Below are 24,165 nucleotides of genomic sequence, written 5' to 3' on the forward strand. Positions count from 1 at the left end.
TCACTCCAGCTTAATCGAATATACATTTTCACAATATTAGTAGATAGTAGCTTTTGACAACTGTCTCGGTCGAGTCAATCGATTGTCACAATACCTATGTCAGTCTACATTCATTCTAGATTTTTATTTTTAATTTAGTCAAATCCAGTTGCTCTTCCTTTTCATAAAATAGTCGATGACATCATGTTTTCAATGTTAAAAATGCCTGATAACGTAAAGGTAAAACAAATATATTGAAATCGGGACGCGATATTTATTTTATTTTACATAATATAATCTTTATTGCAAAAAACATGAAACCCTGACGGGTTAAAATGCAAACAGAGTACAATGTATACACAAGTGACAAGAAACATAACTATACATGATAAATGTTTTTAAAAAGTGAAGTTGATATTAATAACATATATCTATATATAGATGTATATAATAACTGACACAGCGACATCTGTGGCAACTATCACTTCCGGTAATGCTTTGGCGGTACAAAAAATATTTCAAAATACTATTTATAAAAACACTGAAAGAATGCAATCTAATAGAAACACTTAAAACTAAGGTAGCCTTATCATTTTGTCTGAAAATTAACTTGTTCCACACGTAATATAACAAGGAGCATACGAAACGTAAAGATACGGGAACAGTGCATGCAGAAATATGATGTGTTTTTACAAGAAAAAAATTCTGACAAGTCACTAGTTTTCAAAACAATAGCAGGAAATATATGATAAAGATACAACTGTGCATGTCAAATAGAATATCTGGTAAACTCTAACTAAGTGTACAATTGTAAACAACTGAAAATCGACATACAACTTTATGCAAAAGTCGGAAAGTAAACATCAGCATGATCAGTATGTTGATGGTTTTTTGAAACTAAAGAATTTGAAGAAACATAAACATTGGTGACTGACACATGTAACAACAGTTTTTGTAGTCATAATAACAATATCAAGATCTGAGTTTGATACTACCTGGCTGTTCGTAAATAATATGACGTCATAATAGAAATTAGTCCAAATAATTATGACGTCTGGCAAGGCTATTTTAATTTTTTTCTGGGACGCCTTCCTACGAGGTGTATATAAAGAAGAAGATGTGGTTTACAACTAAAGGTTACCATACAGCTTTCAACATAGTCCGAGATTACTCTGACGTCCGACGGCTGTTTAGCCAGACAAGCTGGGGCCGTGGGACATCAGAGCTTGTCCCATATCAAAAAGTGGATATTTGCCCACCCAAAATAGATGCGCTACTTCCTCGCTTCTGGAGCCGACTGAGGGCCTTGGAATTATATTAAATCAGGCATCAATCTCTTCAGTTTTCATTTATCTCTTCATTTATGTAAGTTTCACCTACCTGCCAAACCTTTAATTTTCTGTATTTTAACATTTTTCACAGAGTCCCATGATTTCTCCATTTTGCGTTTCATTTTCAAAGATTATCACATGACCACGAGAAAACAATGCAAATGACCATAAATGTAACACCTCGTTCATTTACACTGTAAGTTACCTTAATGTCCGAGAGCTGCCGACTGTTATCGTGGTCGGAACTAAATGCTAGTTACCGATCTCTTGTAAAGGAGGTGAAAAAATGTGGTTGCTTCTACATTTGTAAATGTTATTCATCGATCTCCTAAAAAGGAGGTAACAAAATATAAATATTTGCATATTTGAGTCTCGAGGCAACAAAATCTCTCGCATACCTGCCAACTTTCATGATTTAGGCGTGTACTACACGATTTTGACCCTTTGTCACGATTGCACGATCGTGTTCCTGAAAAACCCTCTAAAACACGATTTGGTGAAAATCTACACGAAAAATATTGTTGTTCCCGATTTTGAACTGTGTCCAATGGAGGAAAATCGTGTTCAGCCAATCAAATTGTGTGTTTCTCATGATCAAATTAATCAGCCAATCAAAAAGGTTTTCTCTCAAGATTATTTTAACATGCTAGATATTGAACTTGTGTTGTTAAAAAAAATTGTTACTTCCCTTTGAATTATCCTGTTTTAAGTTATTTTGCTCTTAAAAGTGTAAATTATAAAAAGAATATAAATGAATAATATTTTAATCAAATTATCATAAAAGGATGGTAATTAAATGAATTCAATATTTTGGGACAAATAAAAAAATATAAATTTATAAATTATTTTAGCAATCTAGACTTCTTTTCAAGGACTAGATTAAAGCTTATATTACAAGTCTCTCCACAATTTTTGGTGATTGTTTTTCATAACAACTACAATTTAGATTAGACTGAACATAATAAAGATAAAAAAAAAGTTTACACTGAACATAATAAAGATAAACAAAAAGTTTAAACTGCATAAATGTCCCAGTAAGGTTTAAATCTAGTAAACACTGAGACTGAGAATTGTTTAAGTCAGAATATAAGATTTAATTAATTTAGTGAACAAAACATAGCAAAACATTTTACACTGTCTGAGTCTTTTTTTAAAGTTTTCTAGAAATATCATATGACTTTCATAAAGCTTAAAAACCTTGCAATACTGTTGTTAGTGTTTGTTATTTTTCTTATTAATTTATTTATCATGTTGCAAATATACATCATACATGTATAGCATATTTCTTTCTTATTTGTCTATACAGTTACCAATGATAAGGAGATGAAGACATGAATACATACCTATACAGATATAAAGATAAATAAATATAATGATTTATTTGCAAGCAGTGAATACTCAATTATCAAAAACAAAACCAAACAAGAAACAGATTCTTCTTTATAATATTTTATTTTCATTCAAATAGAAAGGCAATAAGGGTACTATAAACATATTACAATTTTTCTAGACTACAAAACAGCACGCGCAAAACAGTCGTCCCGAAGAATTGTAACCATTGAAATTGTTGTCGCGCACTAAAACCCCCATGGGCATTTTCAAAAGTTGGCAGGTATGTCTCGTAACTTGACATCCATTTGAAAGTGAAAGTCAAAAATGGAGAAATCATGGGTCTCTGTGAAAAATGTTAAAATATAGAAAATTAAAGGTTTGGCAGGTAGGTGAAACTTACATAAATGAAGAGATAAATGAAAACTGAAGAGGTTGATGCCCGATTTATATAATTCCAAGGCCATCAGTCGGCTCCAGAAGAGAGGAAGTAGCGCATCTATTTTGGGTGGGCAAATATCCACTTTTTGATATGGGACAAGCTCTGACGTCCCACGGACCCAGCTTATCTGGCTAAACAGCCGTCGGACGTCCGAGTTATCTCAGACTACTTTCAACGGGGTTTCCGCTGGCGGTCGCCATTTTCGCAATTTGCGAAAAAATAATAATTGTGGCGATTAAAATTCGTCATTGGCGAAAGAATTTGGCGAAACAACGATTTATTTTCAGCCATCTTGTTTATTTACTTTTTTTCGGGTTTCTCTGACTTTACCGATCAGACAATACTCGGAATTCACCTTGAACTCATTAAGATTTTGACAGAAAATCAATAATCAGCTGATTGCATTCATAGCTATCGACATCAAAGGACTAATTAATAAAGGCGTTGATTATATGATATGACAAAATGATATGGTTAAATGGCTTCCCTCACATGTCACAAAAGGGATTTATGAACCACTTTGCGACGCACGTGTTTGAAGCAAAATTTTTACGCTTAAATTTCTTTTTCTCCTTCTTATAATCAGAGACATATAGTATTATATGTCTCTGTTATAATGAAAGTCCAGAAAAGAAAATTGTTGTTATGACAAAATATGATCAAAGCAAGAAAGGTCTCTGATTTAAAACTTTATCATTTAACTTTCATTTAGATCATTGATTTGAGTGGGTACTTCAAATCGTTTCAGTGACACACATGTTTCAAGCATATAGTTTTACTTATTTACGATGGTCTAGAAAGGAAAACTGTCGTTATGAAGAAACCTATTCAAAAGGTTGGCATGAGAGTAAACCTTCTATTTAATGACTACACCTTACATGAGGGATCAATTCCAAGTGATAAGATGCTTCGTTTTGTTGTAAAAATCACTTCTTATTTAGGAGGGGGGGCTGGAAAAAAAGGAAAATTTTAAAAGAAAAATATATTTGTGTTACTTTGCGAAAAAAATAATAAAGTGGCAAAAAATATACTGTTTTGGCGAAAGAGTCGGCGAAAAAAATAATTGACCCAGGGGAAACCCTGACTTTCAACAATAAGCTAAGGCACCTAAATGACAAATGTAAAATAATTCAAACGAGAAAACTAATTTAAGTACTAAAAATTATCTAAAAAACAAATAATATGGAACAGCAACAAACGTTTACCACTGAATTACAGGCTCCTGGCATGGGATAGGCACATAATGAAGTGACATACAGACAGAGTGTGGCCATAAGTATTCGTCACTTGAGATTTTTTCGCTATATATTCATATAAAAACACATTATTTCCAAAAATATTTTGAGGTTATTTATGGTTGGATTTTGATTAACAAGGCCTTAAAAGATGTAGAATTGTCTAATTCACAAGATAAATACAAATATTTATTTCTCTTCAGAAATTCTCTATAAATTCAACCAAGTTAAATTACAAAAAATTAGTGTATGTGTTCACATCGAGAGAAAACAAAAACACCTGAAGATAAAACTATTACCAAATAAACAAACATTCTTTAAACAATTCTACGTCTTTTAACCCTTTCCTCCATTGATTTTTTTTTGCATACTTGATTTGCATAGGGTTTTTCAATAAAATGCGGAAAATATGCTTTAAAGTAATAATGCATTGCAAAAACCAACTATTTCAGCAAATAAATTTAGGTTGGATATTCCTATGATATTCCTTTTCATATTGGATACAAATTTTATTAAGTCTACTGCAGACACTTTGTAGTTACAGCAGTTCAACTGAGGTACTACACAGGCATCAAACAGCGTCATTATGGAGTTAAGGGTTAAGGCTTTGTTGATCAAAATCCAACCATAAATGCTCTCAAAATGTTTTTTTGAAAAGAGTGTGTTTTTATATGAATATATAGCAAAAAATGCAGGTGACCAATACTTTTGGCCAAGTACTGTTCATGCAGAATCATTTACTAGCATTCAATTATGATCATAGAAAACCCAAAAGCCTTTTTATATTTCTAGAAAATGTTATTTTTTTAAATGGCCAACTACTGACACAATGACTGATAATACATCATGTACTGATCTAAAAGACGAAATATATGTGATTTAAACAAAATGGGTGCCTAAATCAATTTATTTATGGGACAGAAGTTTATTTGAATCTAATTGCCTGCTGCTTACAAATTGAATAATTATTTCATCCAAACTATTATTTATGGAACTTTATGCATACAGGACACATAAATCAAAAAGTGATGTGTGTTTAAAAGAAAATATACAGTAAACATTTTATATCTCCCAAGTATGGGGGAGTATACTATAGACTTTACCGTCAATAATATACATTTACCAGTATTTTGATTTTGGTAAACCTTCTCTTTGTTTACAGTGATCATGACCATGTTATTTATAAGAGTCCAACAGTGTAAACCTATATTAAAGATGTCATAGAAAGTGATGGATCTAAAAGACAGTATCAGTATAGAGGATTTGTCAGCTGTTGCTGAAGAAGGGCAGTCAACCAATATAGACAATGAATACTCCTTCAGCCGAAACAAACCTCTGGCTATGTCTACTGTTGCCAGGGGAAACGGGTAAGGAGCAGGTCAAACTCATTTAAATACAAACTTGGCTATATAAGTATGTCAGCAATGTGGAAAGTCATTCTACTCCACATATCAGATTATCTTTGATAAAAGAATGAGAAAGAGAGAATAAAGATGTGTGGTGTAGTTGTCAATGAGCCAGCAATTCATTTACAAATGCTTGACAAGAAAGTGTTGTATGTGCTGTTTTACCACTTGCCTAGGTTAGATTAACATTTATTGATTGCATTATGCTGTATCAGCACAAAAAGGCGAGCCTAGAGGTAAAGGGGACTTAAACAACAAGTACATATTGTAACGCCACTAAGGACAAATGAACAAATTCTACTCACCACTTTTATCTTATCAATTTAAAAAAAGAAGCCAATATTAATTATTCAATCTTCAAATTTGAACATTGGTTACTTTTTATCAATCTTAACTTATACATCTTATCTATTGTAGAAATAAAGCACGAATTGGAGATGATGTCAAAAGTGGGTCATTTATTAATAACAATTCTGTCTCTACGCCCCCTGGTGGGGAAAGTAATCCATCCATACATCAGTTGAGATTATCCTTCAGTGCATTTGATCAGTCAAACCAGTTATTGAAGCCGAGAGAAGTGACTGGTAGTAAATCTGAACAGCTCCTTTCAAGACAGGATGATAGTTTATTGTCTCAGAATGATTGGGGTCAGCCTCCATATGGAATAGGGTAAATTTACTTGGAAATGAATAATTCATGAACAAACAGATCACATCAATCACATACACCCTACTCCTGATAAATGGGATGCACCAACAATAAACATGGTCCAGGTAGTCGGACTTGGTACATACACAAAATGTTGTGCAGATGGGTCAATATAAAACCATTTTATGTGTTCACAAATTTCCCCTGTATCCTTTCTAGCTCATATGCTGTTAAAGTAAAATGCACAATAGAAAATGTACCCAGTGCAGCTATAAACAGGATGAGCACTAACCTGACAAGAAAATAAGATAAAAACACATAAATTTGGAAACAGTCTTTTAAATGCCACCTACACAACTACAACTGACTCTTTAAGATGTTGCTAAGATACATATGGATAAAAAAAATATATGTATATATCTGTATAGAATTTGTAAGAGGAGTGTACTTGTTACATGTGACTTTCCAGTGATATTGTTTGCCTTAAATTAATGGAGAATAAAGGCTTTTTCCCCTGTAAAAGAATCCCAATTTGAAAAAATAATGGCTTGAAATTATTCTCAAAAAGACAACTATTTTCCCAAACAGTGCAATCTCAGTAGTAATTGTGCATGAATACAAACTGAAAAGCATGACTTTAAAAATTTTCATGCCTCAAATGACTATATGTGCAGATTTGAGGGCCTATTTATGTATCACCACTGACAAAATGGGGTCTTATCTTAAAGCAGGGTTTGACTCTTGAAAATGGGTCTGTAAATTGAAGTTTCAGTCAAATTCATGGTTTATTTTAAATTTCCCAATTTTATGAAAATAACGCATATTTTCCCAATAAAAAAGGGTAGAGGTAGTTTTGAAAAAAGCCAACAATATCACTGCTTTCACAACAAGTTGTGTGAAAATTTTAATACAGGCCTTTCTAGCTCTCAACCCTTTGGTCCTATTTAAATGTCTAAATTTGCTTATTTTGGTTTTAGGCCAGGAGGATATGAAGCCAGTAGAAATTCTTCATTGGGTTTAATTCAGGTGGATGCAATGAGTGGTGAGTAAATATATTTTTTAAACAGACTCTTAAGGAAGGTGAGTATGCTGACTTCCATCCATGAGTCTGTCAATCTGTCACCCACCAATGAATTTAGCATCAAACTTCTAGTGAGAATACTATACTGTTTGATGCATTTCATATCCTTGACTCAAACTTCCTGGTTATATATATTCTTACTTATACATGAATTGGCCATTGAACATTTTTTTGTCCCATTCTTCTTAAGAACTACAAAGTAGAGCTTACTGAAAATGTGTAACGTGCATCATGTTAGCATGCTTCCTTTGATACTTTTCCACGTCCAATGTGCATCAACTTCCTGTTTACTGATTTTGCATAATTGAATTTACCGGTATATCAGGCCCTACAAACTTGTTGTGATACTTTGAAACAGCAACCCAACAATACAACAAACTAAAAGGACATGTTGAGGTCAGCACACAATCTACAGAACTCCATACAGTTTGCCTCTTTATCACACTAAGTAACTGTTGGGACAGAATCATGAACTTGTGACATGCTAAACTTTAGTCTAGTTTTCTTATATGTGTTACAACCTCAAGCTCAATCAACTTTAACAAAACAAATCAAACAAATTGAGCATCAATGCCATATCAGTTGAATTTATGTTTGAATTTTTAAATATAATATTTGCTGCTTATATAAACCTAACATTTAATTACAGTTTATGTACTAAGTTAATTATTTCCCCCAGATTTAACTGGTAGTGAATTTAATTTATACATGCCTGGTATGGATCAAACAAAGACTGGAAATAGATCAGTGCAAGGATCCAGTAGCACAGAAAATAAGACTGGTACCACTTTGCAAAGTTCCAGTCAAGGAAACAGCTTGGGAAACAGTCAGCACATCAGTGATAATCAACCAGCCTTTTTCAGGTTTGATAACATGCTGTTTTTTTTGTGTTTTTTCTGGGTTTTTTTTTGTCCCATACAAGGGAAACTGAAAATAGTCATGAAATCGCTATTCTTGACCTTGATGATATGCAGCAGAGTTGAACAGAGAAGAGGTGTTTAACTTGCTTGTTTTTGAATACTATGAAAAATTGCATTTTAATTACTCTGACACACAATTCCTGCTATAGATGTATTAAACTATATCATGAATTTTAAAGTCAACTTTTTTTAAAAGATAAATGCCCTCTGAAATATAAATTATATATTATACATTAAAATTGCATTGTAAGTGCTCTCACATGTACATTTCTGGTCAAACCCTTATAAGCAATATTAGGGACTAGTTACAATCAATGTCAAGAGTTATGCCTTTGGGAATGAATAATAATGTAAAAAATTCTTTGGTAAGCTCTTTCAAACGAGTAAGTTCGGTAAGTGCCATATTTGGCCCAAATTATAAAGTTCATGGTTACAAGACAATAATTGTTTTAAGTTGCCTTAAATACATGTGAGAAAGTTAAACAGAGCTGTTTTCGTCAAAGTTTTTTTCTAATATGTTGATTTTTACATCCCAAAAAGGTCAAAATAAGGGATTTTGGTGAAATTTGACAAACTCAGCTGGATTTCAACCAAATAGAGGATCAGGAAACATAGAACGCAGGCGTCGACAACCTTAATATTCAAATAAGACATGTTAAATGTCTTCACAAACATTATTTTAAAAGATCTTTGTTGTCGACGTATGCGCTCTATGTTTCCTGTCAAATAATCTTTGGAAATTTACCCATTTTCATTGATTTTTTTGTGAAAAATCAATATGAGTACAACTTGTGACATCATAATGAAACGCAAACACGTAAAATTTTCAACAGAATGGTTCATATCCTATCTAGTTAATGTATTAGCTATAATTTATCGTGATATTGGTCAATAAATCCTCATTTGAAATTTACGCTAAAAAAGGGGGCCAGTTTAGGACCTTATCGAACATACTCCTTTATTATAATATATGCCAGGCATGTGGGCTTTGAACTTGATACTTAAAACTCTTTGAATAGTGGGACTAGTCTTGTTCTATGTTGCTTCTCAATCCATATTCTGAGACTCTGACACATAAATCTTACAAAAGTCTGAAAACAAGTCTTAAAAATATATTTGGTTAACCAATATCCACTTAATTCCACTAAAATTGGTAACCTCAGAAATTGGTTATTTCAGGCATGATGTAGATACTGTTAAGAAGAAGCCATCAGATAAACCAGCACCCGTCCCAGAAGGACCTGTCAGACAGTCACTGGTTTTTCAGGAAATGTTCAGCAATCAGCATGATGGGGATGTGACCGTACCAGAGGTCAATATAGACGAGGAGCTGATGCAGTTGGATGATGATTTCAGTGACTTTGATGATACTGGTATAGAGGATGTAGACTGTGATAAAAAAGGTAGATAAACCATACAATGAAACCAATCACTTCGATTTGTTATAAAAGTAGTATGCATGGGTCATTTGTCAATTTTGAAGTTTTCGTAATTAATTATGGGTAGTTAGACCTTGGTTTCATATTCTTTCAGCATATTATGTAGTGATAAAATGTGAAGATGGTGAACCATTTCAGTGTCTCTGGATATAATGATTATGATCATTGATCCTGTTTTATCTGTGAATTTATAAGATTTTTCTGCTTAATGATTTCAAGATATTTTTTGCATTGAATATATTTGATGATATCCAGCTGTATTGTACTTCGATAAAAATTATACAAATTTATTAATAAAAAAAAATGGCTTCTCAAAATGATCTGCTGACATTAAGTTTAACAAGTATAAAAAAAACAATGTTCTGTATTTATCTCATTGTTTAAATCATAATATAGACTTTAAATCGAGCTTTGATTTTGTTGAATTAAATGTAATTTCAAAAATATCCAGTATCCAAAACAGTTGATGTGTTCTTTGAATTTTTTTGTCTAAGTCTTTCGAAGCATTAACTTAACAGTGTTGTAAAAAGTCTTTTATGACTTAAAAGATAACAATAAGGAGATGTGCTATAATTGCCAATGAGACATCTATTCTTAAAAGTCTAATTGAAGTGGATGTAATCAATTATAGGCAACAGTACAGCCTTCAACAATGAGAAAAACACATTGGGTATAGTTAGTTAGTTTTTGACTTTCTCATCTTTAATTGTTACAGATGAAATTCTTAGTTATAGTGCTTTATATATTTATTATTACAGATGTGACACAAGATAATGGTGTTTTAGATTCTATCTATCTTAAAATGATGTCCAGCGGTGGAGATGGAGCAGAACTAACACAGAATACCAAGTTATTTCCAAGTCTTAGTAAAGTCACTCTTTTTGATGGTATGTTGTTTTGGGATATTATCTTGAAAACATTAGACAGAGAAAATCTGTCAGCAAAAAATTTCATATAGAAGCTAATTGTGACCTACAAATCATTTCATTGATTTTTCTCACATAAACTTTGAATTGTGAGTGTCATATCTAATGAAAGAAGTCTTTTATTTGCACTGTGTGCCTTATTGTGAGTTAGACTATTTTAAAATTTAATGAAAAAATATTACTATGGGAAAAAAAAGTTACTGAAAATCATAGTGATTAAAATGATTTCATCAAAGGGGTTTGGCATCTATGAATATTATGGCAAGGTCAAAAATTCTTATTACCAATAAAGCAGATCATGTATGAATTAGGGTAGCATCACTTTTACCATTCTTGAGTTATGCCCCTTAATATTGTTATATGCACACACAAAAAGGGGGGATGGGTATTATCTGTGTTCCATGGATATCTACCTTATTTATTTATTTCAATGACTTTATATATCCCAGTTTACCTCCTGTAATCAATACTTATTCAATAAAAAGCCATTCTTCACCTATTTAAAGGACGCCATTTTCCTGTGAAAGGTAAGTTTCAGGTTGAATAGTAGAGGAAATATTTCTTTTCTAACATTAACATATAGATTTTTAAATGTTTTTGAAGTTAACCAACCATTTAATGCATTGAATGAGGTAGTGTAGATTTATTATTGGACACAAGTTTTTTATGTGCTGTACATTGATGTAATGAAATATGTTGCTTAGTTTGCTTATTAATTAACTATGATATATATGAATATGTGTATTATAGCATAATGTAAAATTAATGTTTAATTATACCCCGACTCTAAAAATGGAGACCATGTTGCTATCACCTTGTCTGTCCATTTGTCTTAAGGATGTTTGCTATTCTGTTAAAAAATAACAAGCTTTTTTAAAGACTATTATGAATTGATAGTTTATGAATAAAGAAACAAAAAAAGTATAGTCGCCGTCAGCTAAAATTCGTAGCGGTTATTGGTTAAAATAATCTTAACTATCAATCGCGTTCACTCGAGATATAGATTTTATCATTCCATTCATAAATCGCGAAAAGAAAAACCACTACTGACCTACCTTTTAAGTGATCACACTGTAATAATCCTGGCCTTCACATTTTCTAGAATGTTTTACATTGTAATTCCGCCATCTTCGTTTCTATGAGGATCATTTGTTTACATGTGAAATTCGTCACTTGCGCAGTTTCCTGAAATGTTCTTTTCATTGATGTGATGCGGTTTCCCGCGCTTTATGCAAATGTTATGAAATTGAACTCCACGGAAACACTTCCGGGAAAAACAATGGCGGTTTCCACCATTCAAAATAGTCTTGGAAAATGTGAAGGTCAGGATTATCACAGTGCAATCACTTAAAAGGTAGGTCAGTAGTGGTTTTTCTTTTTGCGATTTATGAATGGAATGTAAAAAACTATATCTCGAGTGAACGTGGTTGATAGTTTAGATTATTTTTACTGATAACCGCTACGAATTTCAGCTGACGGCGACTATAGAAAAAAATGGAGTGTCTGTGTGCTCGTTTTCGAGATATGAGACATTGAAAATTTGGCGGGAAACAATTCTCTCTAAATTAACATATATTTATCATTGGCACCTTGTTATTTTAAAAAAAATAATAAAAAAATAACAAGTATCTTATGAAATTTTGAAATATGGCTTTTTAAACTTTATGCAATAACATTATGAAAAGAAAAGAAGAGGTTAGTGGACAATTTTTTTTAATGACAATACATGGATAAAACCAGAGGATTCCAAAAATCTGGCAAAAAATCAAAAGATGGAGGAGCAAACACTTCATCTCAGGTATTACCTGTACTGAACAGAATAACTTCATATTTGATCAGCAGTTTGACAGTGATGAGTTGTTCAGTGTGAACACTTTTTAAATCTGTCAACTACCTTCTTTTTGTTAGGTTCCTGGTGACCTGATAGACATCATAAGATTCAAAATTTGTGTTCAGTTCTACAAATGTATATTAGTAGCTATATATAGACATTTTGCAACATGACAAAGTTAACAGTTAAACGAGATTGCGATGCAATCTGATTTTTATCGACAAATGTCTACTGGTCAGCCAGACCACGAGCTGATAAAATCTACTAGTCCGACGCATATTCTACTGGTCTCGGACCAGCGCCAATTTCAACCCCTGTCAGTGTCTATGGAAAAAGACCCTTTAAGACATAGTAACATTCAAACACTCCACACTTACATGACAAACAAAAACACTTTGCAATCAAGTCATATTTGTATACTTGACCAGTGACAGTGACAAACATAAAGTATATACTGAAAAAAAAGTAACAAAACGGAAAACACATGAGAAAATGGTATTAAAGAAGGTAATGTATATCATTTAATTATTTATTTATTTGTTTTGTAGATGTCGGCAGTAATGATGATTTAAGGGATGTGGAGGGAAAACAGACAGGACAAAGTAGTGAGATAGATACAGAGGATGAACTGGAAATGGCTAGACAGGTAAAACAGTGTTAATTTAATTTAGACAAATTAAGGGACTTAAATTTTGGCTCTTCATGACATCATTGGTAAGTATGGTCTTGAGAAACGATGTTAGTCCATCGTAAGGGGACAATAAATGGCTGGCCCGTGTTTAGAGAGAGCAAAATCTTTTGTGCGTAAAACACCCCCTTGCAGATTTTCGAAAAAATAGTGGGCTACAAGTCACCACTCTCACCAGGAAAATGGAGAAGAATTAGTAGAAGTTGTAATAATTTGTTTCCCAAACCACTATGATCAAATATGTTAAAAGTCATATATATGAAACTTCAAATTAAAAAAAGAATTATTCATAAGTTTTTTATAACTAAATGACTAGTTTTTATTATAAAACTTATGCACATCTACTTTTTTCTCACGAAAATTCTATAATTTGTCTCCATCTTAAAGACACCGACATGTTTTCTGTATTCAGCGTGACCTTTCTCGTAAAAATCCAGTGATTGCAATATGCAAGTGCAAATGGAAACCCAAATGTAATTACCGCTCCGTCATCAAGATAAACTATATTTTATTAGACCTGTTATACACATGCTTTTCTGAATATCCATGTTTCTTTGTTGATTGTTTATAAACGAGTGACAATCGTTTAACCTCGGCTTCAAAACACAACCATTAATAAGCTGCCATATTTTCACAACAAAACTGACCGATTTGAAATATTTTTTGACAATAATACAAAATTTATGTGAAAAAAATAATAAAATCATGCACAGAAGACTTAAGTTTATGATATATGTATGCAATGGTTCAAAGAATTGGATTAACATTATGTTTCTTCTGCCATTTTAAAAACTAATTCAGACAGTTAAAGCATTGTGTTGTTGTACTTTAGACAAGGTAAAACATCTTCTTCTTCTCCCAAAAATATTGGAGTAGACTCCTAGGTAACAATTGAAATATTGAGCACTTACATCATCACTCCACCATACTTCATGAAATTGATCAAGATCATATCATATGGTGGTCACATAAACTTCATTGGTTTATCTGACAGACTAAAAAATCACTTAAAAATTTAGGGAAGAAATCAGTTGTTGGTTAATTATATGTTCTCTGGAAGAGTAAGCATATCCAAGACTCTCTTATTTACTTTTGCAGTTGCTAATATGTAAATTCAAAAGTTAAACATTATGTAGCCACACAGTTAAATTTTCTCATTTGATTTCAAAATCAATTAATTTTTATTGGACAACATAGTATATTTTTTTTTCAGTCTATGGGTTTAGAAAGAGAGGTAGGAGCTGGTCAGTGTTCAGATAACCGTGCCTCTATACCCAGGCCAGGTTTGTTTACATGCATTGCTACACAAACAGAAAAAAAGACCTCATAATATGTTTTGCTAATAAATTCTGTTATGAAAATAGCATTGACAATTAATGAAAATATTTATGAACAACAAATTGAAATCGTTATTGATTTAAATGATAGAAATTATTGTTAAATTATTAGTTGATATGATTTCTATCAGTCCTCAGTATTTATCTATAGTAACTGCAAGATTTCAAAGTTCAAAAGTAATATTTTTTAGGATTACGAAATATATAGATCTCTTACAGACAAAGTTAATTTTAATTATCTTTTAATAAGGTGTGGAAGGTACCAGTCAGCAGGAATCATCTGGTCCACAAATGTCAATAGCAATGAGACAATCAGCTGAAGGTGATGTAGTTACCTCCCCTGTTCCTGGTGATGGTGGTGGAGGTGGGGATGGCAGCAGTGGATCAGACAAGTGAGTTATCTCCCTTACCAATGAAAACCGTAATAAGTGATTGTCTCACATGTTATAGACTACAAATGAAAGAGGTCTGAAAAGAGTTCAAACTCATCATTTAAGTATTTTGTATTAATCATGAAAAACTGCAAACATTTACGAGGTCAACCAAATTTTTTATTAAATCAGAGCTGAAAGTTTCACTTTTGATCTCTGACTGTAGATCTTTTAGTACCAGCAGAACAGGAATCTATTGGTAGCCACCAGAGCTCACAGTCACCATAAATATTTGTATCTTGTCAGCTTATAATGAATGTCTTTTTTATCTTTTTCCAAGCAGATCAAATTAATCATTAACATTCATTAATTTACAGTGAAGACACTAGACGATCAACTGATGCCAAAAATTTTCTTGATACCTTCCGATCAAACTTCAAACCTGTGATGCCTCCACCATCAGGAAGTCTGGATATTGAGGTAGCTTCATAGATTTTTTTTTTTAAAAGGGTGTAATTGTTCTTTAGAATTTAAATTTATTGCATTTTCTGATTTGGTGTCTAGTCAAGCTTTATATTGAAAATATCATTATTTATTTGAATGTGTTGTAGATTAATCTTCTGTGTAAAACTAAGCAATGAATCAACATGTTTTATATAGAATTCAAATTGTCTGGAGTCAAGGTTCTATTTAGGATCATTGTCTGGTTTTGATTTATGTTAATGATCCTTACATTTATTTTGATTAGCAATATGTAGTATCAGTAAGTAAATTATGTGTGACTGCACTAGGGTTAGATATTATTCTATCTGAAGGCTAGATAGTCAACTGTTATTAATGGGTGTAGGACATACTACAGTTTTTCTCTCTTATTATATTATTATGTTGTACAATATATTGTTAATTGTAATGAGGTAAATAAAATTAAAACGCAATCCAAATTGATTTCCATATCACTGAATTGGATACATGTGTTTAGTTGATTATTAGCCATTAAAATTATTAGAAACAGTTCATTAATCCATTTTATATGTTGAGTTATACAAATGTCAAAATCCTAAAACTCTGCGTACTGTATCAACAACAATATTTTTTTTAATTTTAAATCTTTCCTGGGATTGAAGTCATATAACTTTGCTCAGTGCTCAGAGCACAAAAATTATGCTTGAAACATGAAATCCAGCATTTTGATTGGTTGATTTGGAGTATGAGTACAAAAAAATGACTCAAAAGTTTTATAACCTCAAGGCCAGATATCAGTGATTAGCAGAAATTATTTTGATTAGATCTTGACTTGAGTACATGTATCTTGTATCAGTATTCAGTGATATGTTAATTTCTAGAGAAGGTAAAGGTATTTACAATACAAATTAATTTCACTATAGCTCTCTTCATGCAAGCTTTATATTTCATCTTTAATTGGTGTTTGGCACCTGTTTTTCATCTCTTATTTCTGTTTCAACATCATTAACTTGATATGTCAGTTTCTTCTTCTGATTTGAAAGAAATACATCAATCATAGTTTACAAAAGAAAAGATGAGCCTGCAGGAAATTTCCTTTGTTCCCATGATTCATTAGAAATGTGACAGTTTTTTGAAACCTTGACAACAATACAATGTGTATATTGGAATTCTGACTAGGATTGACTTTAAATTGATTATTTAGAATATGAGCTTATATTGAAATAGAAACTTGATAGTAGTAAGAATGTTAAGATTGTTGAGCTCTACCAATTGAACATATATCGCAAATTGTCAGACAACTTGTAATAGGAGTTGTAGCACTTAAATGAATGATATGATCACTAGTTATAGCTTATCTGCAAGGAGAAATAGACTTGGCTAAGAAATTAAATGAATAAAGTACAGTTAATGCTACATGTAACTAGATGTCTAGGCAAAACTGGTATACAGAAACTTTATTCTTTCAATTTTGATTGGTATTGCTGATCATGCTCTGGTTTTCAAAAGTTTTTTTATGGTAACAACAATATTTAATATAAATTTTACAATAGGAACAAAGAGTGAAGCCAATGGGAGATGATCTTTTGACAGAAAAGGGCATGGACAGATATTCTAATTATCAGGTAACAGAAAAGGGCATGGACAGATATTCTAATTATCAGGTATCAGAAAAGGGCATGGACAGATATTCTAATTATCAGGTAACAGAAAAGGGCATGGACAGATATTATAATTATCAAGATTTAGAAAAGGGCATGAACAGATATTTTAGTTATCAAGATTTAGAAAAGGGCATGGACATATTTTAATTATCCATATTTAGAAAAGGGCATGGACAGATATTCTAATTATCAAGATTTAGAAAAGGGCATGGACAGATATTCTAATTATCAAGATTTAGAAAAGGGCATGGACATATAATCTAATTATCAGGTAACAGAAAAGGGCATGGACAGATATTCTAGTTATCAAGATTAAGAAAAGGGCATGGACAGATATTCTAATTATCAGGTATCAGAAAAAGACATGGACAGATATTCTATATAAAAACAGACTTGTGCTTTTGAGCTCACTGAAAGCAAATCTACACTCAGAAATTTTACAAGGGTCCTTGGCAGTTGTCTACAGGAATAATTTATGTTCATACTGTTTATGTTAAATATTTGGATTCCTAAAACTTTTTATCTAGTTTTCTTTTTTCTTGTTTTAGATTTTTGAATAAATTCCCTGTTGAATTGTACAAAATATAAGATTTCAGTATGCCTATTGGTTAATCAGAAAATTAAGATTTAAGGCAGATTTTACAGTACTGTGTTCTGAATGTCATTTGCAGGTGTACTTTATATCAGGCATTTTCTAAAGATAAATAAATCATGTATTGTGTAAAGCCCTAATGGGTTGTTTCATTTTAAAAAAACATTCCTGGTACACAGAAAAGGCTCTTTGAAAGCAGAATAGTCATCTATAGAGGCAATAATTTTTAGAATTTCTCTTACACTTTCACTGTATAAAGTCACACATCCATATATGATATTTGAAATTGCCTTCCCTGAGGGACATGTGTTTTCATGGAACAACCCATTACAATACTTGAATATTCAAACATTTATCTGTATGTTACAGGCACACACTATGGAGGAAGAGTCTTTATTACAATCCAGGTATTTAGCACCCACCCCAATGTTTAATGCTACTGAGAATACCTCCCAATTAAGATGGAGTGTAGACAATACAGCTGATTACCAGACAGACCCAGGGAACAGACTGGAAGCCTCTGGTTTTAATGCTGAAGATGTGTTTTCCGTATGTCATGCTTTAAGTATTATTGTTTGCTTTTCTTTGTCCAATTTATAAAAAAAGATGACATATTTTTTTCCCTAAAACAAATATAAAAATATGTATTTTCTTCTGATGCCTATTAATTCTTATTTTCTTTAAAAATCTTCATAGTGCTCACCTATATTTGCACTAATACCAATTCTCATAAGAATAAACGAATCACCTTCATTACAAATCAGAAAGCATTTATCAAACTTCTGATTAGTGCCCTACAAGGTATCTTATTTCATCTTTCTTTGTAATTTTCATTCAAATTTGAAATGTATTGTTTTTATGAAATTGATAACTTTTTTTGAAGTAATATTAATATGCTAATTAACATTTCTAACATAGGGTGAAGGTAATTTAATTTTAGCTTTTTTAGATAAAATTAACATGTAGTTAATTAATTTCGATTTGAAAGCATTTAGAATGTTGTCTGTCTGCAACTAAAAGTTATTGAGGAAATCAGTATAAATTTGATGATAGTGATTTGTATGTTTGACAGAATCAGCAGGATGATAACCCTTTTGGAGAAGTCAACAACTCCTTTGGATCATTTGGAGCCAGTCCCCCTCCTAGACAAAGTCATGATATGACTCCACCTGGAGATATGACTCTGGAACCACCTGTTAGTCCTCGGACAAGTGTAGACAGTAAATCATATCGTAGCAGTAGTAGTCCTCCTAAATTTGACCAACCAAAGTTCTCTACAGCGTCCCCTCAGACAAGACAGTCTTTGAGAAATAGTCAGAAATCATTACAGGAGGCAAAACTAGCAGGTAAAAATGAATTTTATATTTGTGGCACAAACAGAAAAATCTTACTTTAGACATGTCAGTTTCTTTTGAATAATAAAAAAGCATATAGAATCATACTAGGAGGGCACTGTTTTTCAGATTAGAAGTACCTGGTTTTGTACTATACTAGGAGGGCACTGTTTTTCAGATTAGAAGTACCTGGTTTTGTACTATAAAAAAATTCAGGAACCAGTAAGCTCTAATATGCAATTAAATTTATGTTGAATTTTCAGCACAAGTCAGAATAAGATATAGTTTAGACATGAAATGACAGCCACTTTATTTAAACTTGAGACAAAGTTGCCATTACAATGCTTGAAATTGAAGAATTTAACATAGAAAACAATTAGGTTATGAGTTAGTGGTTTAATACTGTGTGGTAATTGTTTTATTTTTTTCAGAGAAAATTGGAGTGGATTTGGCTTATGTTAGTTCACTGTCAACTGAAGCTGCTGAACAGAAAGCTCTAGTAGATGAAATGGTAGCACAGGGAAACCTTGGTGTTAATTTTACTGTTCATGAAGATTTTATGTCAGCAGGTTAGTTTTTTGTACTGAAAATAATATTGATTAAAACTTATTTAATTGGATTTAGAAGTGTTCTTATTTTCCCTCATTGAAAAGTGGTGCTGGAGACATAGAAATAATGGGTATACTTTAAAATGATTTTGTATGACTCCATTTGAGAAATGACTTATGTAACCACTGGATATTTGTGGACAGTAATTTCATATCTTAGCAGGTGTATTTCACACAGGTCTACAATTCTTTGCCAGATTTAAATTTTATGTAAGGGAAAAAAAAGTAAAAACACAAAAATACTGAACTCTGAAGAAAATTCAAAAAGGAAAGTCCCAAATCAAATGGCAAATTCAAAAGTTCAAACACATCAAACGAATGGATAACAACTGTCATACTCCTGACTTGGTACAGGCATTTTCTAGTGTAGAAAATGGTGGATTGAACCTGGTTTTATAGCTAGCTATGAAAAGGAAAGATTGCAATGTGTTCTATTCTGATCATTCATGCAGTTGAAAGAGAATTATCTTGTGTAGTGACTTCAAAGCAGGACCTGCTTGCTTATCTATTTGATAGTTGTCTGAATAATAATGTTCCTGAAAATTTCTGCCTTAAACTATAAAGGGTCATTAAAGCTGAAGGACGCCTCCTAGTTTGGGAATTTCTCGTTACATTGAAGACCTGTTGGTGACCTTCTGCTGTTGTTTTTATCTATGGTCGGGTTGTTGTCTCTTTGATACATTCCCCATTTCCATTCTCAATTTTAAGTTAAAAGAATGCAGCAAGATAGTGTAAATTGGACTAAAAATGAATCAATTAATAATTTTGGTTCATGAAGTAAAGTCATATTGCATGGATAATTTATTACAAAGAATTTACTATACTATTTATTTCAGATAGGGCAAAAGACTTTTTAGACACAGATGAAAAAGAATTTGAAAAAGAAAATATCTTCAGAGAGGTATGATTTGACTTTAGATATACAACTGAATTAGATATTCTCAAAGAAAACAGATGCATGAACTGTATATGGTTTTTTGCCACCTTCAAAACGGATTTATGTCTTGTATGTGGTTTAAGGTAGTGCATGGTAATATCAACATTGGACTAAATTCACAAGTTCATATTGATTTAACCTTTTAATTGATATTATATGCCATATAAGGTGTTTGACCCAGATTTTGTGTTTCATATAGGCAATTTAAAAATTGATTTTTATGTATAATATAGGATGAAAAAATGGACAGTGATGTTTTCCCCGAATGTTACTCCTGGTCGTACAAAAGTAAGATCGCAGACGGTGGAGAGGATGATCTGTGTAGGATATCTGTTGGTCAGTTTATGAAGAGTCGTTCAGGTCAACTGGGGTCACTTGATGGAGATGGTCCAAGGGTAAGATAAAACTAAACTTTTGTATTTCTGTGACATCGTAAATTACGAAGATGAATGGATTTTGTAATGAACTGTTCTCATGAGACTACTTTTAGTCATTAAAAAAGTTAGATGCAGTTAATAATTTTGTCAGACATTTAGCAAGTACTACTAAACAGAATGACATAGTACCTAGTATTGACAGTTATGACTAGTTCTGTATTAGCACTTTTGTAATCTCTCTGACTACCTTATCTTGTTTGATTTGCCCCATCTTAATAAGTTGTAGAAAATATAGATTTGACATTTATCAGCCAGGTGCAATAACATCAAATCATAGAACATCACATCAAGTTGCATAAGAAAAAGGTTTGAAATAAAATACTACCTTGAATTTGACAGTTGTAGGAAATTGATTCATATGATGAAAATGTCAATTTGAGGACAATCTGACATATTTGTTCAAATTGCAAGGAAAATCCCTAGTTTATGTTATTTTGCACTTTCAGCCTGATTTTGGAATGATAATTAAAACCCCTCCCAGTGATAGAAAGATTTACCCATTGATTGAGACCACTGTGACTGAACCAGATCAGACATCCAGCATTGAGGAGGATGGTAAGGATTAAATGTTTTATGTTGCTGTATAGTGGGTTATTTTCGCAGGGTGTACATTTTCATTTATTTAAAAGTGTACTTGCAAAGGTATTGATAAAAAATTTGCACCTGCTATATGGTATCAACTTCAATGATGCAACACTAATTTATATTAATTTTCAAATATTCTCATTAAATTCAAATGCTGTAATAAAATAACAATTTGTTTGCGAAATTTGCCTAATTTTGATTCTATTATTTGTTCTAAATGAATTTGTTTAAATATCATATTAAAGCAACTTCAGTGATTTCTACATATGATAGGGCACATTTTGTTTAGAACTAAAACAGTTCCACCTAGTTAAATAAGTATCATATTATTAGCAAAAAATGGGGGAAAATGATAATGCTATATTAGAAAGAGTTCATGTTTTGATGTCTACAATCTAGACTTTTGTTCTAGGATTTGAATTTTAAGTGATAACAATCACAGCTGTACCTATGAAATTTTGACGTCACAAAAGAAAACTTATTGATGTTAGACGTAACAGTTTATTGAGTTGAGTGTAACAGATCCCAAAGATCATTAAGGTCTTACATTTTCTTTTCCATACTTCAACATTTGTTGATTTATTGTAGAAGTTCCTAAAACAACAACACTTTAAGGAATGCTCCAGTAATTTATTGATATCAACATGTTTCGGTAGTTTGATTTAATGTATTTAAAGTCATTCTGTTCGTTAATTTATTATAGGTACACTTCATATGAGTGATGGCACACTTCACATGAGTGACATATCTAGATTCATGTCGTCTGTGTCCATGTCTAAAGATCCTAAAGAGATAGCCAATATGGTCATGGCATGGTCACAGAAACAGAGTACACATAAATCATCAAAATTACCAGTCAGAAAGGGAACAAATTTGAAATTTCGGGACAAAAAATTGTCATCTGAAGATATGAGTTTATCTGAAATCCCTGAACTACAGAATTCTATTGATGGTGAAAAGACTAAAGATATTCGAAGAAGTATTGATAAATCTGTGAGTGTTTCACATGAGAAACCATTAAATACATTTTCCTATGAGAATAAAACAAATCCCGACGGGGAAGAATCTGATAAGGAGGAGAATAACAAACCCAGACATAGTGTTATAACACCACCTAAACTGTCGTCAGAAAACTTTGTGGTAGATGGTTATTCACCGAGACTTAGCATTTCTAGGATAAAATCTCCCGTCAGGACTGGTAGATTGGATCAATCTTCAGATAGATTTATTAACCCTCAAAGAGATAATGAAGTGCCCCAAGTTACAAGTACTCGTCAGACTGAAGGAGCATCTTTTAGTTTGGGAACATCAGCATCTTTGTCTGCAAGAAGTAGTATGAATGATGATATAGTAAAAGATGGAAGGAGTCCAAGGGTAAACACATCTGGTTGGGCGGGTCATCATATTCCCGATGGTACAGAGTACAGTAAATCGTCTGAACTCCATCATGTGATGTCACGACAGGAGCTAGTGGGGACAGAAGATATACAGTTAGTGGATTCAAGGGGGTTTGATGCTATTTCAGATAAACATACAGTGCCTCAACCTATACAGAAAAGACATTCTGATTTTGATCCAAAGAAACATCATGCCATGTTAAAAACCCAAGGAAATAAACATAAACACAGCCATTCTGCAGAAAGTTTAGCTCTAAATAGACATAGTGACAATTTAACTTCTACTCCAGTGAAAAAGTATGATCTAATTGGTGAATTCAAATCTTTAGATGCACTGAGTAAAACTTCTCCCAACCGTCACTTGTCTGATCCCAATTATCATAAATCTGATTCAGGAGATCAACAATTCTCTCATACTTTCCCTGAAACTTTGTATGCTCAACCACGAACCAGCAGTGATGTTAAATCCTTCTATACTACACAGACCACCAGTGGTCAAACTCATTCACATAATACTGGAGATCATGTGGCTCAAAATAGAGCATTTAATTCAACATCATCTAGTCATGAACACTCTACAATGTCTACGAATCAAAGGGCAATAGATGACAAAAGTTTAATGCCGCCACCACAAATACCAAGCTTTCGACATGATCTCTTACCAAGACAACCACCACAAGATAAACCAACATTACTCACCTCAGAGTCCATGTTGTCGCAAGATTTTGCAAAGGATTATTTGGTCCGTGATAATCCAGGAAGATTAATTAATCGTAACGTTCATCCCAAACCACTTGAACATCCGATAGACTCTGATGATATGTTGCCTCATAGGGATTCAGATATTCCACTGCCAACCCATTACGATTTCATGGGGGATAATATGAATATATCCAGTCGGTTACCAGTATATCAGAGTACGCCATATAACAACAGGAATGACACAACTATTATCACCCCGAGTAGCATGCACACGATGATGTCAACGGGTATGATGCATGAACTGCAGGCAGAAAATCTTACAGTTATGGAAGATGGTAAGTATTATCTGTTTACATGAAAGGAGATTTTCATCAAGGAGAGAAGCTGACTGTGTGAGGGCTGTATAGCCAGTCAAGGTCGTTGGAAATGTTTATATATAACAAGCAAAATATAGTCTGTAAGTCTGATGAGAATATATGGTGAA

General features: G+C 32.4%; 1 protein-coding gene across 4 annotated transcripts in view; it reads left to right on the forward strand.

The window, feature by feature from the left end:
• Positions 1 to 445: 445 nt before the first annotated feature.
• LOC134708349 (uncharacterized) overlaps positions 446 to 24,165 on the forward strand; it is a 52,186-nt gene continuing 28,466 nt past the window's right edge. Inside the window, exons 1-20 of one of the 4 annotated variants that reach the window (XM_063568814.1) lie at positions 446 to 469; positions 5,479 to 5,683; positions 6,140 to 6,391; positions 7,348 to 7,412; positions 8,131 to 8,314; positions 9,551 to 9,774; positions 10,569 to 10,697; positions 13,116 to 13,213; positions 14,469 to 14,538; positions 14,843 to 14,984; positions 15,341 to 15,443; positions 15,712 to 15,726; positions 16,979 to 17,050; positions 18,051 to 18,230; positions 18,754 to 19,027; positions 19,447 to 19,584; positions 20,460 to 20,524; positions 20,794 to 20,955; positions 21,444 to 21,552; positions 22,286 to 24,016. In XM_063568814.1, the coding sequence (XP_063424884.1) occupies positions 5,547 to 5,683; positions 6,140 to 6,391; positions 7,348 to 7,412; positions 8,131 to 8,314; positions 9,551 to 9,774; positions 10,569 to 10,697; positions 13,116 to 13,213; positions 14,469 to 14,538; positions 14,843 to 14,984; positions 15,341 to 15,443; positions 15,712 to 15,726; positions 16,979 to 17,050; positions 18,051 to 18,230; positions 18,754 to 19,027; positions 19,447 to 19,584; positions 20,460 to 20,524; positions 20,794 to 20,955; positions 21,444 to 21,552; positions 22,286 to 24,016 (4,150 nt within the window). In that variant the 5' untranslated portion in view covers positions 446 to 469; positions 5,479 to 5,546. Of the gene's footprint in view, positions 560 to 5,478; positions 5,684 to 6,139; positions 6,392 to 7,347; positions 7,413 to 8,130; positions 8,315 to 9,550; positions 9,775 to 10,568; positions 10,698 to 13,115; positions 13,214 to 14,468; positions 14,539 to 14,842; positions 14,985 to 15,340; positions 15,444 to 15,711; positions 15,727 to 16,978; positions 17,051 to 17,410; positions 17,439 to 18,050; positions 18,231 to 18,753; positions 19,028 to 19,446; positions 19,585 to 20,459; positions 20,525 to 20,793; positions 20,956 to 21,443; positions 21,553 to 22,285; positions 24,017 to 24,165 lie in introns of those variants that run through there. The other 3 variants (XM_063568813.1, XM_063568815.1, XM_063568816.1) reach the window with 3 other exon arrangements.

The sequence above is a fragment of the Mytilus trossulus genome, chromosome 2, assembly GCF_036588685.1.
Source record: "Mytilus trossulus isolate FHL-02 chromosome 2, PNRI_Mtr1.1.1.hap1, whole genome shotgun sequence".
Classification (NCBI taxonomy): Eukaryota; Metazoa; Mollusca; class Bivalvia; order Mytilida; family Mytilidae; genus Mytilus; species Mytilus trossulus.